This window comes from Melospiza georgiana, chromosome 24, assembly GCF_028018845.1.
Source record: "Melospiza georgiana isolate bMelGeo1 chromosome 24, bMelGeo1.pri, whole genome shotgun sequence".
NCBI classification, from domain to species: Eukaryota; Metazoa; Chordata; class Aves; order Passeriformes; family Passerellidae; genus Melospiza; species Melospiza georgiana.
The window spans coordinates 7,853,564-7,870,490 of NC_080453.1; the positions used below are offsets into that span (position 1 = coordinate 7,853,564).

At 56.3% G+C, this 16,927-nt stretch overlaps 2 protein-coding genes across 3 annotated transcripts; both read right to left on the bottom strand.

Moving 5' to 3' along the window:
* Positions 1 to 37: 37 nt before the first annotated feature.
* CCDC28B (coiled-coil domain containing 28B) lies at positions 38 to 2,597 on the bottom strand. The gene is made up of 6 exons (XM_058040295.1): positions 2,432 to 2,597; positions 1,685 to 1,927; positions 1,446 to 1,600; positions 578 to 732; positions 444 to 466; positions 38 to 129 (listed from the first exon to the last, which is right to left on the bottom strand). Exons 1-6 carry the CDS (start codon positions 2,572 to 2,574, stop codon positions 78 to 80), a joined length of 771 nt encoding a protein of 256 aa, XP_057896278.1. The 5' UTR covers positions 2,575 to 2,597; the 3' UTR covers positions 38 to 77.
* Positions 2,598 to 5,041: 2,444 nt separating this feature from the next.
* Positions 5,042 to 16,775, bottom strand: TXLNA (taxilin alpha). Of its 2 annotated transcripts, none has more exons than XM_058040276.1 (11): positions 16,607 to 16,775; positions 15,525 to 15,658; positions 13,215 to 13,529; positions 12,052 to 12,143; positions 10,223 to 10,393; positions 9,195 to 9,389; positions 7,884 to 8,003; positions 7,639 to 7,713; positions 7,221 to 7,313; positions 6,947 to 7,042; positions 5,042 to 6,009 (listed from the first exon to the last, which is right to left on the bottom strand). In XM_058040276.1, exons 2-11 carry the CDS (start codon positions 15,631 to 15,633, stop codon positions 5,722 to 5,724), a joined length of 1,554 nt encoding a protein of 517 aa, XP_057896259.1. In that variant the 5' UTR covers positions 15,634 to 15,658; positions 16,607 to 16,775; the 3' UTR covers positions 5,042 to 5,721. The 2 variants fall into 2 exon arrangements, with proteins under 2 accessions (XP_057896259.1, XP_057896260.1); XM_058040277.1 differs by lacking the exon at positions 5,042 to 6,009 and adding an exon at positions 6,071 to 6,177.
* Between the last annotated feature and the right edge of the window lie 152 nt (positions 16,776 to 16,927).

Consider the following 16,927-nt stretch of genomic DNA (forward strand, 5'->3'; position numbering starts at 1 on the left):
CGCCGCCGCCATGGCGGGGACCGGGCCGTGCCCGCGCGGGGCTCCCGGGGATGGCGGGGACGGGGACAGGGCCGGGGTCAGGGCCCCGCGTCCTCGGGGTCCGAGCTCTCGGCCAGGTGCAGCTTCTGTCTGAGAGCGGGTCAAGGGGAAGCGCCAGCACCGTCACTGTCACCGGTGTCACTGCCACCATTGTGATTGCCACCCACACCACCATCACTGCCACCCCTGCCACAGTCACCGCTGCCACAGTCACTGCCACCACTGCCACTGTCATAACTGCCAGTGCCACCCCTGTCAGTGCCATCACGGGCAGTGCCATCATTGTCATCACCGTCACCACTGCCACCATTGCGATTGCCACCCACACCACCATCACTGCCACCCCTGCCACAGTCACCTCTGCCACTGTCACTGCCACTGTCACTGTCACCAGCCAAGGATACATGGAGCTGCTGAGCTCTTCCAGCTGTGGGAGCAAAGGCAGAGCTGAGGGAGCAGAGGGGATGCCAGGCTGTGCCAGGCCTGGCAAGGGACAGGGGTGACAGGGGTGTCACAGGGTGTCACAGGTGCCACTCACGTGTGCCAGCAGCTGGTCCAGGTTCCTGTCAGCCGCCGCCTTCTTCTGCTCCTCAGGGAGCTCCTCCACGCACACGTCCAGCCCGAAGTGCAGCCGCGCCAGCTTCTCCTGCATCTCCCGCACGTGCTCCAGCTGCTCGAAGGAGCACTCCTTCCCTGGAGGCACCAGAACCTTCCAGAACATCCCTGGGGAGCGTCCAGCACAGCCCCAGAGCACCTTCCCTGTGGACCAATCCCAGCACCCAGCCTGTCCCTGATTCATCCATCCGTCCGTCCCATTCCTTCCCTTGGATCCAACATTTTCCCCATCCCACCTCTTCCCTGTGGATCCAAAATTCCCCAGCCCCAAAATTCCTCAGTTTGCTCCTTCCCCATGCCTATTGCACCTCATGGATCCCATTCCATGGATCAAATCCCATCCAAAACCATCCCATCCCACCCTATGGATCCCATTCCATGGATCAAATCCCATCTTATTCCCACCCCACCACATCCCAACCCATGGATCCCATCTCATGGATCCCATCCAATGCCATCCCACCTCATCCCAACCCATGGAACAAATCCCATCTCATCCCATGGATCCCATCCCATTGATCAAATCCTATCCTAAACCATCCCATCCCACCCAATGGATTCCATCTCATCCATCCCACCCTATCCCATGGATCCCACCTCATGGATCCCATCCCATCGGTCCCATTCCATGGATCCCATCCCTTCCCATCCCATGGATCCCATGGATCCCATCCCATGGATCCCATCCCATCCCATCCCATGGATCCCATCCACCCCATCCCATGGATCCCATGGATCCCATCCCATGGATCCCACCCCATCCCACCCCACAGATCCCCCCCGTCCCTCACCGAACGCCTGCAGCTTTCCCGAGTGGAAGTCGCTGAGGAGGCTGAGCAGCCCGCGCTCCATCTCGCACACGTCGGACACATCCGTGAGGAAGCTGTGCTGGAGCGGCGCCCCCCGGGAGCCCCCGGCGCCCGCCCGCGCCCGCTCCTTGCTGGCCCTGCCGGGGAACGGGGCGTCAGCACCGGCACCAGTACCGGCACCGGTACCGGCACCGCCCCCGGTGCCCCCGGGCCGCACTGACCGGCGGGGCCGCGGCCGCTGGCGGGGCGAGGGCAGCGCGGGCAGCGGCAGGGCGAAGGACGCGCTCTTGCTCGGGGGCAGCGGCCGCGGGGCCCCGGCGGGCGGCGGCTGGGCCAGGCAGCTCTGCGGGCTCCGCTTCTTCCTGCGCTCCTCCATGGGGCCGATGGCACCGGGACCGGGACCAGGACCGGGATCAGGACCGGCACTGGGCGTGCGGCGGACACGGCGTGTGGAGGCTCCTTCCCTGCACGGAGATAACGGGGAGAGGATGAGGATGCCCGGGGGAGCCCCGGGACAAGCGGACACATCCAGGGGCACCGGGACCCCCGGGGACAACGGAGAGGGTCGGGGACACCCAGGATAGAAGGGGACACAGCCAGGGGCACCGGGACACCCACGGGCACCCCGAGCCGCCGCGGGGCTCGCTGGCGGCGGCAGGACCGGAGCAGGAGCTCGGTGCCCGTTCCCGGGGGGCTCCGCGCCCGGAGCATCCCCGCAGGAGCCCGGCCGGGGCCTGAACCGCAGCCGCAGCTCCAGCCGGGCCCCGGCGAGATGGAAAGGAGGATTTCGGCCCCGAAACACCCCGGGGAGAGCGGAGCACAGGGACCGCATGGGGACCGTCACCCCTTTGTCCCGCCGGCCCCCCCGAGCCCCGCGCGGTGCCAGGACCGGGCAGCTCCGGTTCGGAGCCTCTTTGTCCCCTTTGTCCCCTTTGTCCGCCGTCCAGAGCGCCACGGCCGACACTGACCTGAGCCAGGCCCGCTCCGGCCTCCGGGACCCGATGGACACCCCGAGGGACACCCCGAGGGACACCCCGGGCCCACCGGACACCCCGGGCCCACCGGACGCCCCCCGCCCGATGGACACCGATTGCACAGCCGGGATTTGCATTTAAAGGGAAAGGGAACTTCCTCCGGGAGTTCCCTTTCCCTCCGCAGGATCCGCGGACGTGACCCGGGATCGGCCCCGGGATCGGCCCCGGGATCAGCCCCGGGATCAGCATCCCGCAGATCGGGAACGGGGCGGGATCCGCTCCCCAGCCCCCAGTTCGTTCCCGCCGCCCCCTCCCGCCCCTCCGGTGTCCCCGCGGGTTTTACCCCGAGTCCCCTCCGGTGTCCCCGCCGCTCCGCGGGATCCGTCACTGCCGGAGCAGCCGGGAAGGGCCTCCAGCCCTGGCGCAGAGCCGGGATTAACAAATCCCGTCCGTCCCCCCCTCCCAGCCCGAGCGCGGCTGCTGCTGTAAATCCCGGCAGGATTTTTAACCCATCCTGGACATTCTGGAGCCGATGGGAACACAAGGGACCAGCCCGGATGGTGCCCCCAGGGCCGGGACCCTCAGGGCTGGTGGCTCTTGGTGGCTGCAGCGTCCCGGGGAGGGACACACCAGGTGACACTGGGGACACCCGAGCAGGGACATCCCATCCACACGGCAGGAAAAGTGTGCAATCCCTCCCTGCCTCCCCCCAGCTCATTGCCGGGGAAAGGAGGAGCAGAGCTCTGGGGCACGGCAGGGGGAGTTTGTGGGGTTTGGGAGTGGGGCTGTGTGTAGGAACAGAGCTTGTGGGGACTGGGGTACACAGTTTGTGGGGTTTGGGAGTGGGGCTGTGTGTAGGAACAGAGCTTGTGGGGATTGGGGTACACAGTTTGTGGGGTTTGGGAGTGGGGCTGTGTGTAGGAACAGAGCTTGTGGGGATTGGGGTACGCAGTTTGTGGGGATTGGGAGTGGGGCTGTGTGTAGGAACACAGTTTGTAAGGATTGGGGGCTGTATGTAGGAACAGTTTGTGGGGTTTGGGAGTGGGGCTGTGTGTAGGAACAGTTTGTGGGGTTTGGGGACTGTGTGTAGGTTCAATTTGTGGGGTTTGGGGACTGTGTGTAGGTTCAGTTTGTGGGGTTTGGGGACTGTGAGTAGGTTCAGTTTGTGGGGACAGCAGTGGAGCTGCCCCCCACTGAGCCCCACTGCGAGCAGCAGGTGAGCCACAGAGTGCCCAGCTGTGCTGACCAAAGGGCACAGAGGGCACACAGGTGCCCTGCATCAATGTGAGGGGTACAAAAATTCGGGTAAAGAACCAGGACAGATGCTTGCACCCCTCTGAAGAGGTTTGGCGTTACTCTGTGAGGGTTACAGCTTTTGCAAATTGCATGGTGACACTCTGACAGGACACACAGGGAATTTGTGTCCCACAGAGCCACCCCACACCCAAAATCTCCACCCTTGGTAAAGAACAGAGACACACCGGAGGCAGCAGCGAGGTTGGGAGTGTTTCTATTGGATACAGGATACACACAGGAGGTTTCTGTACCTTAACAGGGAAAAGACAGAAAAAAAAAGGGGGTTTGGTGAATTTCTAAGGGGTTTTGCTTTTTCTGCAGTCCAGATGTCAGCAGCAGCCCTGCTCAGCCTGGCTGGGTTACATTCATGGATCATCCCAGAGGAACCAGCAGGGCTGGAAGACAAAGCCACCACAGCTCCAGGGACTGTCCCAGGGCGTGTCCAGCAGGGCTCTGTCCATGCTGCCCTCCTCAGATCTGGAGAAAAAGGAGATGTGGAGGCAGGTCCTTCATGGAGGGAGGTGTGAGAGCAGCTGTGGTGCCAGAAGAGAATCCCAAAAGGATCCACTGGGTGCATCCAGGGTGGGGATCAGCTCCAGCACCACAAAGGCAATGCTGGGAGTGAAGTCTGTCACAAACTGAAGCTGCAGCGAGGTTCCAAGCGAGCCTGATCTTCCAAAGATCAGCGACGAGACAAAGTCCTGACAAAGCAAGGAAAATCCCAAAACCCGGTGCCAGCAGGTGCCACAGCTGTCCCTGAACTCCCTCCCAGCACATGCAGGCCCCAGGGGTGAGGCAGCACTGGGGAGATGCTCTTCAGGCAGGGAGGAAAAGGGGAAATGGGGCTGGGACAGCAGAAGCAGCCCCAGGAGCTGATCCTGGATGGAGCAGCAGCTTGAGGAGCTCACAGAGCTCTGAGGTTGGATCCTCCTGCAGCAGCTCCAGGGGCTCACACAGCTCCAGGGGCTCACACAGCTCCAAGGTTTGATCCTCCTGCAGCAGCTCCAGGAACTCACAGAGCTCTGAGGTTGGATCCTCCTGCAGCAGCTCCAGGAACTCACAGAGCTCTGAGGTTGGATCCTCCTGCAGCAGCTCCAGGAGCTCACACAGCTCCAAGGTTTGATCCTCCTGCAGCAGCTCCAGGGGCTCACACAGCTCCAAGGTTTGATCCTCCTGCAGCAGCTCCAGGGGCTCACACAGCTCTGAGGTTGGATCCTCCTGCAGTCCCAGCTCTGTGGATGCCTCCAGGGCTGGGGGGCACCTCCCCAGTCCCTGTGCACAACGATGCCAACACTTGGGAATGAGACCTTTGGGATAACTGTTTAATACACTTTGTGCACGTGTGCGTTCAGCAAAGAGGCAACTGTGAATTATAAGGCGGTTTTGAGATTGGCAGGGCCTGGCAAGAGCAAAAAATTCCCAAGGGAGGGACCAGGCACCTCCTTTTGCTGCTTCTCCTGGTCCCCAGTGCAGACACAGAGCCCATGGAGAGCAGGGAACGGCCTCTGGTGCCCTCAACTCACACACGAGCAGGGCCAGACCAGGAGCTCCTCCTGCCTGGCAGGGGGAAGAGGGAGATTCCAGTGCTGGGAATGTTCTGGAATTCTCCCAGCTCTGCTGTCACTCCAGAGTGGAGTCCTTGTGGTGGTGGAGGCGTGTCCCTTGTCCCTGTGCCTGTCCCCAGGTCCTTTAGTGAGAGGGACAATCAGCTGAGGCTCCAGATCTTCAATATTCACACAGGCAGGGAGCTGGGCCCTTCTGCTTCTTTCCATAGATATAAAGTGTTGCCCTGCACATTTTTATATATCTTATATATATATATATGTATATATATATATAAAATCTTGAAAAAAATCCCTCCAAAAACCTAAACTAGGAAATCTCCCATGCCCAGGAGGGCTGTGTCCTGTCCTTTCCCAGCTGGCCCAGGACAGGGAGAGTGGAATCTAAAGCAGCTCCCAGGTCTCCCTCCCTCACCCAGCTGGGGCTCAGTCAGTGCCCTGCTCAGTCCCGCTCTGCCCCGTGCTCAGTTCTGCCAGGCTTCCTGTGGGATCCTGTGGGCTCTGTGGGGCCTTTCCCGGGCTCAGGGGATCTGCAGCAGCCTCAGAGCTGTCCCGTGGTGGCTCCTTCAGGGGCTCCAGCAGCTCTGTGTGGGCACACAGGTCCTGCACCTTCTTGTTGAGGTCGTTGCGCTCCGTCTGCAGCGCGCGGCACAGCTTCTCCAGGCGCTGGATCTTCACCTGCAGCCCCTCCAGCTCCTTGTCCCGCAGGGTTTTCTGCAGGGGAGAGGCACAGAGGGAGAGCTGGGACCCCAAAGGGACAGGAGAGAACAGGGATAGGTGTGAAATGCAGGGAGGGCAGGGTTAGGTGGGATATTGGGGTGAAATTCCTGCCTGTGGGGTGGCACAGGGTGCTCCAGCTCCTTGTTTGTCCCGCAGGGTTTTCTGCAGGAGAGATGGAACCCCAAAGGGATAGGAGAGAACAGGGATTCAGGGAGAGCAGGGTTAGGTGGGATACTGGGATGGAATTCCTGCCTGTGAGGGTGTAAGGCCCTTGCACAGGGTGCTCCCACTCCTTGTGCTGCAGGGAGAGAGGCACAGAGGGAGATGTGGAACCCCAAAGGGATAGGAGAGAACAGGAACAGGTTTGAAGTGCAGGGAGAGCAGGGTTAGGTGGGATATTGGGATGGAATTCCTCCCTGTGAGAGTGTAAAGCCCTGGCACAGGGTGTCCAGAGAAGCTGTGGATCCCTGCAAGTGTCCAAGGCCAGGCTTGGACAAACCTGGGATAACTGAAGGTGTCTCTGCCCATGGCAGATGATAGGAGAGAACAGGAACAGGTTTGAAGTGCAGGGAGAGCAGGGTTAGGTGGGATATTGGGGTGAAATTCCTCCCTGTGAGGGTGTAAGGCCCTTGCACAGCGTGCCCAGAGAAGCTGGGGCTGCTCCATCCCTGCAAGTGTCCAAGGCCAGGCTTATCCCAGGACACTTATCCCAGGAGAAACCTGGGACAATTTAAGGTATCCTTGCAGGGGCTGGAATAGGATGAACTTTAAGGTCCCTTTCAACCCAAACCATTCCATGACTGATTCTGGGGAAACCAAGCAAACCCTCAATGCCCAAAGCACCCAGGAGCTTCCTCCTCCTCCCTGTGCACTCACAGAGCACCCAGGCAGGGCCTGTCCTGTCCCCAGCTGCCCCCCAGCCTCCCCTCACCTCCTCTGCCATCTCCAGCAGGGCCTTGTTGCTGCTCTCCCAGCGGGAGCGGTACATGGTGGTCTCCTTCTCCAGCTTCTTGATTTTCTTGGTCATCTACAGAAGCACAAATGGAGTCACAACATGTCCTGATCCCCACAGGAATCAAAATAAACCAACCCCAGGGAGAGCAGTGCAGTGACATCCCACAGGTCCTCATGTGTCACCCCAAATTTTGGGTGTAGACTTAAAATGAACTGAAATTTGGAGCTGGGGGAAAAAAAGCATCACCCACCTTCTCCATCTCCTGTTTGAACGTTGTGAACACTTCACTGCTTTTGGAAAGGGTGTTCTGGAACTCCTCAAACTTCTCAGTGTACAGAGCCAGCTGTGGAGAGACAGGGAGCTGATGGCAGCAGGGCTGGAGAGGGGAGAGCCCAGCCCTGGCACAAGGACAAACAGCAGGAGCTGCTCTGCCAAAGGCAAATTCTGTCCCAGGGAAACATCCTGAGAGCAGAGAGCTCCACAAACTCCTCCTGGCTGATCCCATGACTGCTCCCAGCACTGGGAAACAGCCCCTGAACAAAGGCTCAGCTCACAAAGCCAAACCCAGCAAGGATGCTGCTCCTCTTTTCCAGATTAAAGAACTTTGGGTTGTTCAGGGAAGGAGGGAGGGAAATCCCCAAACAAAATAAGCTGAGCAGGGAACTCACCTGCTGCTTGAGGTGGGTCTCCTGCTGCTTCATCAGCTCACACATCCTCTGGGATTCCACAGCTTCCTTCAGCAGCTGGGGAAGGAGGGCAAAGAATTATCTGGGGATGCTCTCCTGCTCAGGAGAGGCACAAGGAGCTCAGCAGAGCTCCAGCCTGGCTCCTGGACATGCCAACATCTGGGATAACACCCAGGGACCCACACCAAGACCCCAAAAGTGCCTCAATCAGCTGCTCCAACACTTACAAAATCCTTCTCCCGCTGGTGCCTCTCCTCTGCCTCCTTCAGCATCTCCTGGGCCTGCTGCAGTTTGGCATCCACCAGCTGCTGCTGCAGCTCCTTGTGCTTGAACACCTTGTCAATGTGCTGCAGGGGGACAGCAGAGCTCAGGGCACACCCAGAGCAGCAGGAAAAGCTCCCAGTGCTGACCAGGAAACTCCTCTGCCTGCCCTAAAGGGCTCCAGCTCCTGCCCCAGAGTCAAAACCACCTGTGCCTTCCATTTTAGCTCTTAGAAAAAAATAATTCCCACCTTTATATGAAGAATTACAAGTCAAGAGAGTTTAAGTAGAATAATAGTTAATCACAGAGTGAAAAATAGATTTTTGAAGTTTTTAGAATGAGAGTTCAAGAAGCAAGACAGACTGGACACACTTAGGCTCTTCTTTCTCCTTCTTCTTCTTGGCCTCCATCTCCTGCTGTGATGGTGGCACTTTTAGATTGGTTTAGAGTAGAAGCTCACTGTCTAACATAGGTAATAGGTATTGGGAAGTAATTTTAAATATTGTAGATGTAGTTTTTAGTATAAAAAGATGACACCAGTGTGCCTCAACCTGACCTGCAAACAGACTAGGGCAAGTCAGAAAAAGAATGTTATAAACAAGAAATAACAAGTAACCTTGAAAACAAAAGTGTCAGGATGCAGGAAATTCCTCTGGCTGCCCCAAAGGGCTCCAAGCCCTGCCCAGGGGGCTCAGAGACCTTGGCACTGAGCCCCAGAGCCCTGTGCCTTTGATTTAGCCCTTGGAAAAAACAATTCCCACCTTTATATGAAGAATTACAAGTCAAGAGAGTTCAAGTAGAATGACAGTGAATTTATCACAGGGTGAAAAATAGATGTTTTGGTGTTTTTAGAATGGGGGTTCAGGGGGCAAGATGGAGAAATCTGGGTGTGTCCAGCCTTTCTCCTTCTTCTTCTTGGCCTCCATCTTCTGCTGTGATGGTGGCACTTTTGGATTGGTTTAGAGTAGAAATTCACTGTCTGGCATAGGTAATAGGTATTGGGAAGTAATTGTAAATATTGTAGTGTATTTTTTTAAACTACATGTTTAAGTAACATGTAGTTTTTAGTATAAAGACAAGCAGTGAGGCAAGCAGTGTGCCTCAACCCTGCCAGACAGACCTAGGGCGAGCCAGAAAAAATAACGTTAAAAATAAGAAATAATAAGCAATAAACACAAAAGAACCCTGACTCTGCTGACTGCCCAAGCTAAGAAAAACAAGTTTTCTGTATCCCAGAGCCCCTGTGGCCAGCAGAGGTGTGGGAGAAGCTGACCCACCTCCTCCCTGAGCTCGTACTGCTCGATGAGCTTCTTGAGCCTCTCGGCCAGCTCCATGTTCTCCTGGCGCAGCTTCGAGTTGCGCTCGTTGTGCTGCTCCATCTGCAGCTGGATGTCGTTCAGGGTCACCTGGAAGTGAGAGGTCACCTCCTTCCTCTTCTCCTCCTCCTCCCTGGCACGCTGCACGCCCTCCTCCTGCGGCAGGGATGGGACAGCTAAGGGAGGAGCTTCCCAAAATTGTGTTTCCAACTTAGCCAGACTCCCGTTATTCCTTACATCCATGAGGAAAACTTCCCCAAATGATGTTCCAAATGAATTCAGCCTCTCATTTTTCCTTATTTCCATAACAAAAACTTCCCAAAATGATGTTCTTATATCCATGAGGAAAACTTCCCTAAATGTTCCCAATGCATTCAGCCTCCATTATTCCTTATATCTCTCAGGAAAACTTCCCAAAATGATGTCCTTATATCCATCAGGAAAACTTCCCAAAATGATGTTCTTACATCCATTAGGAAATCTTCCCAAAATTATGTTCCCAACCTATTCAGCCTCCTATGATTCCTTATATCCATCAGGAAAACTTCCCTAAATGATGTTTCCAACCCATTCAGCCTCCCATTTTTCCTTATTTCCAAAAGAAAAACTTCCCGAAGTTATGTTCCCAACCTATCCAGACTCCCATTATTCCTTATAAGAAAAATTTCCCAAAATTATGTCCTTATATCCCTCAGGAAATCTTCCCAAAATGATATTCCCAACACCTTCAGCCTCCCATAATTCCTTATATCCATCAGGAAAACTTCCTAAAATGATGTTCCCAATGAATTCAGCCCCCCATGACTCCTTCCATCCCTCAGGAAAGGATTCTGGGTTCTCCCCCTTCCCTCCCTTCAGGGCACAAACCCTGAAACAACAACTCAGACACTGCAGACCCAACCCCAGACTCCAAGCCCTGTCCCAGAGGGGTGAGGGTGCCAGGTGGCTCCTGGGGAGGGTTCCAGGGGTGGGCAAGGATCATGGAGCACCTTGAGGGTGCGGTTGTGCCGCTGCAGCTCCCGGCACAGGCTCTCCAGTTTGCTGCGCGCCAGGATGGCCTTGCTGTGCTCGCTCTGCAGGTGATCCTTCTCCTGCACCAGCTGGCTCTGCTTCTTCTGCAGCATCCTCATCTGCTTCTGCGAGGTCCTGTGCTCCTCCAGCTGCCACAGGGGAGCACAGGCTGAGGGGCAGCAGGGCAGAGGCGTCCCCGCCTCAGGGGGACACCATCAGCCCTCCTGAGGGGACACCTGAGGGGACACCACCTTCCCTCCTGAGGGGACACCATCTGCCCTGTGAGGGGACACCATCAGCCCTCCTGAGGGGACACCTGAGGGGACACCACCTTCCCTGCTGAGGGGACACCACCTTCCCTCCTGAGGGGACACCATCTGCCCTGTGAGGGGATACCATCCACCCTCCTGAGGAGACACCTGAGGGGACACAATTTCCCCCCCTGAGGGGACACCATCTTCCTTCCTGAGGGGACACCATCTGCCCTGTGAGGGGATACCATCCACCCTCCTGAGGAGACACCTGAGGGGACACAATTTCCCCCTCTGAGGGGACACCATCTTCCTTCCTGAGGGGACGCCATTTTCCCTCCCAAGGAGACACCATTAACCCTCATGAGGGGACACCTGAGGGGACACCATCTGCCCCCATGAGGGGACACCACCTTCCCCGCTAAGGGACACCATCTGCCTTGTGAGGGGACACCATCAGACCTCCTGAGGAGACACCTGAGGGGACACAATTTCCCCCCCATGAGGGGACACCATCTGCCCTGTGAGGGGACACCATCCACCCTCCTGAGGGGACACCATCAGCCCTCCTGAGGGGACACCTGAGGGGACACCACCTTCCCTCCTGAGGGGACACCATCTGCCCTGTGAGGGGACACCATCCACCCTCCTGAGGAGACACCTGAGGGGACACAATTTCTTCCCCCGAGGGGACACCATCTTCCTTCCTGAGGGGACACCATTTTCCCTCCCAAGGAGACACCATTAACCCTCCTGAGGGGACACCTGAGGGGACACCATCAGCCCTCCCGAGGGGACACCATCTGCCCCCATGAGGGGACACCACCTTCCCTGCTGAGGGGACAGCATCCTCCCCGCCAAGGGACACCATCTGCCCTGTGAGGGGACACCATCTACCGCCCTGAGGGGACACCTGAGGGGACACCATCTTCCTTCCTGAGGGGACACCATTTACCCTCATGAGGGGACACCATCAGCCCTCCCAAGGGGACACCATCTATCCCCATGAGGGGACATCTGAGGGGACACCACCTTCCCTGCTGAGGGGACATCATCTTCCTTCCTGAAGGGACCCCATTTACCCTCCTGAGGGGACACCATTTGCCCCCCTGAGGTGACACCATCTGGCTGTGCCCCAAGGCCAGCAGCTTTGTGACACCTCAGGGCAGAGCAGCAGTGACACAGAGCCCAAGGGATTTTCTCCTTCCTCAATTCCCACCCTGCTGGAATTGGAAGGAGCTCCACGTTCCCCCAGCACAGGGAAAAGCCACAGATGGGGCACTCTGGACATGGACATGCAGCCCCAAACCTCCATCCATGCTTGGAATTCCACCTTGCCTCTGGTTAAATGTGGCATCAGGCTGAAACTGAGCTCTTACACCCAGATTTGCCAAAATTCCTTGCACAAACACCACCAGACTTCAGCCAGCACCACCCAGGCTCTCCTGGGCAGGGATCCAGCCCTGCAGGGATCCCAGGACACCACAAGGCCCCAGTGTGACCCTGGAATGTCCCTCCCCAAGGGCCCTCCTGCCTCCCCCAGCCCCAGCACTCACCAGCTCAGCGTATTTCTTGCACAGAGCTGCCAGCTTCTCCTCTGACGTGCTCAGGGTGTTCAGGGTCTGCATCAGCAAAGTGATTTCCTTGCCTGGAAAGGGGACATGGAATGGGAATGGTGCAATCAATGGGATAAAAATGGGTTTACACAGAGATCTGGAATGGAAAGGTGGAAAAAGGAGGGGCTGAGCAGGTTCCCAGGATCTTCCATGGAGCAGGTGGATTTTGTTGAAAATTTTGGAAGGGAAAACCATCCCTGGGCTGTGCCCAGCAGAAGAGAAACCCACAGAATTCAGAGGCTGCAGTGGGTCCAGAACAAAACAGGAGGATGTTCCCAAACCCATCCAAGGCTCTGACTTCCCCCAGTGGATAAAATCCACTTATCCCAAATTTTATCCATTTTAAATGGATAAAATCCATTTATCCATGCACTGATATCCTCAGGGACAGCTGGAGCAGGGAATCCTTCACCTAAACCCTTGGGGAGCTGGGAATCCTTCCCCTAAACCCTTGGGGAGCAGGGAATCCTTCACCTAAACCCTTGGGGAGCTGGAAATCTTTCCCCATAACCCTTGGGGAGCAGAGAATCTTTCACTTAAACCCTTGCGGGGCAGAGAATCCTTCATCTAAACCCATGAGGAGCTGGGAATCCTTCCCCATAACCCTTGAGGAGCTGGGAATCCTTTACCTAAACTCCTGGGGAGTTGGAAATCCTTCACCTAAACCCTTGGGAAGCAGGGAATCCTTCCCCATAACATTTGGAGAGCTGGGAATTCTTCCCCTTAACCCCTGGGGAGCAGAGAATCCTTCCCCTAAACCCCTGAGGAGGTGGGAATCCTCCTCCATAACGCCTAGGGACCTGGGAATCCCTCCCCTAAACCCTTAGGGATCTGGGAATCCCTTATTTAAACCCTTGGGGAGCAGAGACTCCTTCATCTAAACCTTTGAGGAGCAGGGAATCCTTCCCCTAAATTTCCTTTTCCCCTGAGGAACAGGAAGTCTTTCACCTAAACCCCTGTGGAGTTGAAAATCTCTCCCCGAAACCCTTGGGGAGCAGGGAATCTCTCACCTAAACCCCTCAGGAGTTGAAAATCTCTCACCTAAACCCTTGGGGAGCAGGAAATCTCTCACCTAAACCCTTCAGGAGTTGAAAATCTCTCACCTAAACCCTTGGCCTTCTTCTTCTCCTGAGCTTTCTTCTGGTCCCTGTCCCCAGCCTCCTCGCCAGGCCGGAACTCCTCGCTGCCCTTGGAGTTCTCCTTCTCCCCGTTGATCTCGGGGCCCCCCGGCTCCTGCTCCCCGTTCCTGGGGGAGTCACTGCGGCCCTTGTCGGGCTCCTCGGGGGGCTCCCCGTGCCCCCCATCCTCCCCTGGGTTCTCCTGGCTGGCATCCACACAGTAGGTGCTCAGGATGTCCTCCAGCTGCCGGCTCAGCTCCTCCGAGACGTCGCGAGAGGATTTGGGATCTTCCTGGGGAGCTGGGAGGGGAAAAAAAACACACAAAAGAATTAATTTATTAATTGATTTATTCTCCTCTTGGAGGTTTATGTCACACCCAAAATAGTTCAGCTACCTTTGGAGGTATAAAATCAGCAGGGGTGGTTTCTGTGGGAGTGTTAGAAACCAAGTCCCTGACATCTGTCAAAAGGCAGAATTCCCTCCTCTCTCCTCTTTATTATTTTTTTTTTTTAGGGTTTTTTAGCGTGAGAATGGATTTGAAACCTGGCAAAGAGCAGCTAGAACATCCTGGCAGCAGGCAGGAGAAGGGAACTCCTCCAGGGATACAGAAATAGGGGAAAAACCAGATTTAATAAAAGGTAAAATTAAAAAAATCTTTACAGAGAAAAACCCAGCCAGGTGCAAGAGGTTCTTGCTCCAGGTAAAACACCTGGACAGGTAAAACAAAAACAGGTAAAACAAAAACAATTACTTTATTTATTCTCTTCTTTTCTAGTAAATTGCTCAGACAATTTTTGCCTCCTGTCCAACTGTCCATCCTTAAATTTGAGGTGAAATCCCCCAAGTCCTATGAGATTTCTTTTTTATGTAATTAAAGAAATTTCTGAGCTTATTTCCTTTTTAAGGGGACAAAAGACAGTTTTGTCACTCCATCAAGGGGGGCACATTCCTATAAATTGAGGTTTTCCCCCCTCCTCTCACCCTGCAGGGAATGGGAGCTTTTTCCTGGCTGGATAAATTGCTTTGTTCCATTCCCACCAGCCTCTCCTTTGATCAGCAGAGCATGACCAAGCCCCTGACATCTGTCAAGAGGGAGAATTCCCCCCTCTCTCCTATTTTTTATTTTAAGGAAAGCAGGTTGTGCGTGAGCTTTTCCCTCCCAGAGGAATTGGAAGATCCAGGGCTGGGATTTTTAGCATGAGAATGGATTTGAAACCTGGGTAGGAGCAGCTGGGATCAAACAGGGATGGAGCAGGCAGAATCCTGGATCCTGGCAGCAGGCAGAGGGGAGCTCCTCCAGGATGCACACACACAGAAACAGGGAAAAAACAAGGTTTTTCTGCCCTGGAAAACCAGGATTTTCTGCCTGGAAAAACGGGATTTTCTAGCCTAGAAAACCAGGATTTTCTATCCTGGAAATCCAGGATTTTCTGATCTGGAAAACCAGGATTTTCTGCCTGGAAACCCAGAATTTCCTGGCCAGGGAAACCAGGACTTTCTGCCCAGGAAAACCTGGATTTTCTGATCTGGAAAACCAGGACTTTCTGGCCTGGAAATACAGGATTTTCTGGCCAGAAAAACCTGGATTTTTTTTGCCCTGGAAAACCAGGATTTTCTGCTCTGGAAAACCAGGATTTTCTGGCCTAGAAAAAGCAAGATTCTCTGCCCTGGAAACCCAGGATTTTCTGCTCTGGAAATCCAGGATTTTCTGCTCAGGAAAACCAGGATTTTCTGGCCTGGAAGCCCAGGATTTTTTTGTCAGGGAAACCAGGATTCTCTGCCCAGGAAAACCAGTATTTCCTACCCTTGAAAAATCATAATTTTCTGCCTGGAAAACCAGGATTTTCTGCTCAGGAAAACCAGGATTTTCTGCCCAGGAAACCCAGGATTTTCTGGCCTTGAAAAACCACAACTTTATGCCCAGGAAATCCAGGATTTTCTGGCCTGGAAGCCCAGGATTTCCTGCCCTTGAAAAACCACATTTTTTTTTCCCAGGAAACCCAGGATTTTCTGTCCTGGAAAGACTAGATTTCCTGGTCTGGAAACCCAGGATTTTCTGGGCTGGAAAACCAGAATTTTCTGTCCTGGAAACCCAGGATTTTCTGTCCTGGAAAACCTAGATTTCCTGGTCTGGAAACCCAGGATTTTCTGTCCTGGAAAACCTAGATTTCCTGGTCTGGAAACCCAGGATTTTCTGTCCTGGAAAACCTAGATTTCCTGGCCTGGAAACGCAGGATTTTCTGGGCTGGAAAATCAGAATTTTCTGTCCTGGAAACGCAGGATTTTCTCCCCACCTTCTGGGGGAGCTGCAGCCTCTGGTGAGTCTCCCTCTTCCAGCCCCATCCCGCTGCTCGTTCTGGAAGGACGTGGAGCTGCCTTGGCCTCCACTCCCTGGTTCTTCATCACAGCCTTTGCACCCTCTCAGGCTCTGCAGAGACACAAGGGAGAGGTTTTGAGGACATCTGCAGGATTTTAGGAGTCAGGAGGAAGGAGCAGCTCAGTGCTGAGGAAAGCATCTCTTGATTCTCAGTTGTGTCAGGATAATTCCTGGTGGAATCTCCCAACCCACAGATAACAGAATTTTCCCACTGGGAATATCCCCCTCAACCACTTCTGTCCTTCCCAAATCTGGGATTTCAAACCTGACCCAGAAATCAGAGCTGGCACAACACAGAGCTCAATTCCTGCTGAATTCCCTGCCTGAAATCCCAGCTCATCCTCATCCTCATCCCCGGAGGGGTTTGGATGTTCTCAGCCTTCCCTTTATCCCCCTGATGAGGAGCTGGGGGTGCTGATGCTGCCGGTCCCGAAGGAAAGAAGAGTCCCCGGTTATACCGGGAGTTACCGGGGCTCCGGGAAGGCAAACCCGCGGGCACAGCGGCGCCAGAGCCCGGCCCGGGGCAGCACCCACGTGTGGGTGTCCGGGGCAGCGCCCTTCGCCTTCACCGGCACCTGCCCCGCGCCCAGGGCGCTGCTTTTCCGCTGCTGCACCGGGGCAGCTCCGGGGCCAGAACCGGGCACGGGGGCGAGAACCGGGGGCCGATAATAACAGGGATACAGGGGTGATAACAACCAGGATATGGGGGCGATAATAACCGGGATACGGGGGCGATAATAACCGGGGTGCGGAGGCGATAATAACCGGGGTACGGGGGGATAACGGGGTTCGGCGGTGACCCAGCCCCGGGAGACCCCGGCCCATGGCTCGCCCGGCACCGGCAGCCCCGGCCCGCCCAGCCCAGCCCCGCTGCCCGCGTTCCAACGCCCCCCAGCCCCGTTATAGCCCCGGGCGCGGCCTAGCTCCCGCCTCCGCCCCCCCCGTTAAAGCGGCCCCGCGCTGCCCCCTCCCCGAACCGCCGTGACGTCACGCGCGCACCCCGTGACGTCAGCGCCGGCGGTCTGACGCAGGTGTCGCCTCGCTCCTCAGCCAACGGGGGCCCGGCGCATCGGCGGGGCGCTGGGTGCCGGTGCCCGGCCGGTGCCGCTGTGGCGGCGGTTGTGGCGGTTCCGGCGGTACCGGCGCTGAGGGAGCGGCTCGGCCCGGGGCCTCCAACGGCCGCGCGTGCGCCCGCCCGCGCCGCCGCCCAATCAGCGCCCGCCGCGCGGGGGCTGCCGGGAAGCACCGGGGAGACGCGGCAAGCGCGGCGGGAGGCGCGGAGGGGACTACAGCTCCCGGCATGCTCAGCGCGGGGGTGCC

Excerpts from the sequence above, each read along its gene's own strand:
- TXLNA (XM_058040276.1), bottom strand. The coding sequence starts at position 15,633 with ATGAAGAACCAGGGAGTGGAGGCCAAGGCAGCTCCACGTCCTTCCAGA. Across the intron at positions 7,714-7,883 it reads ACCAGCGGGAGAAGGATTTT|CTGCTGAAGGAAGCTGTGGA; the intron begins GTAAGTGTTGGA and ends CTCCTTCCCCAG. Across the intron at positions 7,043-7,220 it reads TCAAACAGGAGATGGAGAAG|ATGACCAAGAAAATCAAGAA; the intron begins GTGGGTGATGCT and ends GTGCTTCTGTAG.
- CCDC28B (XM_058040295.1), bottom strand. The coding sequence starts at position 2,574 with ATGCAAATCCCGGCTGTGCAATCGGTGTCCATCGGGCGGGGGGCGTCC. Across the intron at positions 733-1,445 it reads GGGAAAGCTGCAGGCGTTCG|GGAAGGAGTGCTCCTTCGAG; the intron begins GTGAGGGACGGG and ends TGGTGCCTCCAG. Across the intron at positions 467-577 it reads TGGACCAGCTGCTGGCACAC|CTGGAAGAGCTCAGCAGCTC; the intron begins GTGAGTGGCACC and ends TTGCTCCCACAG.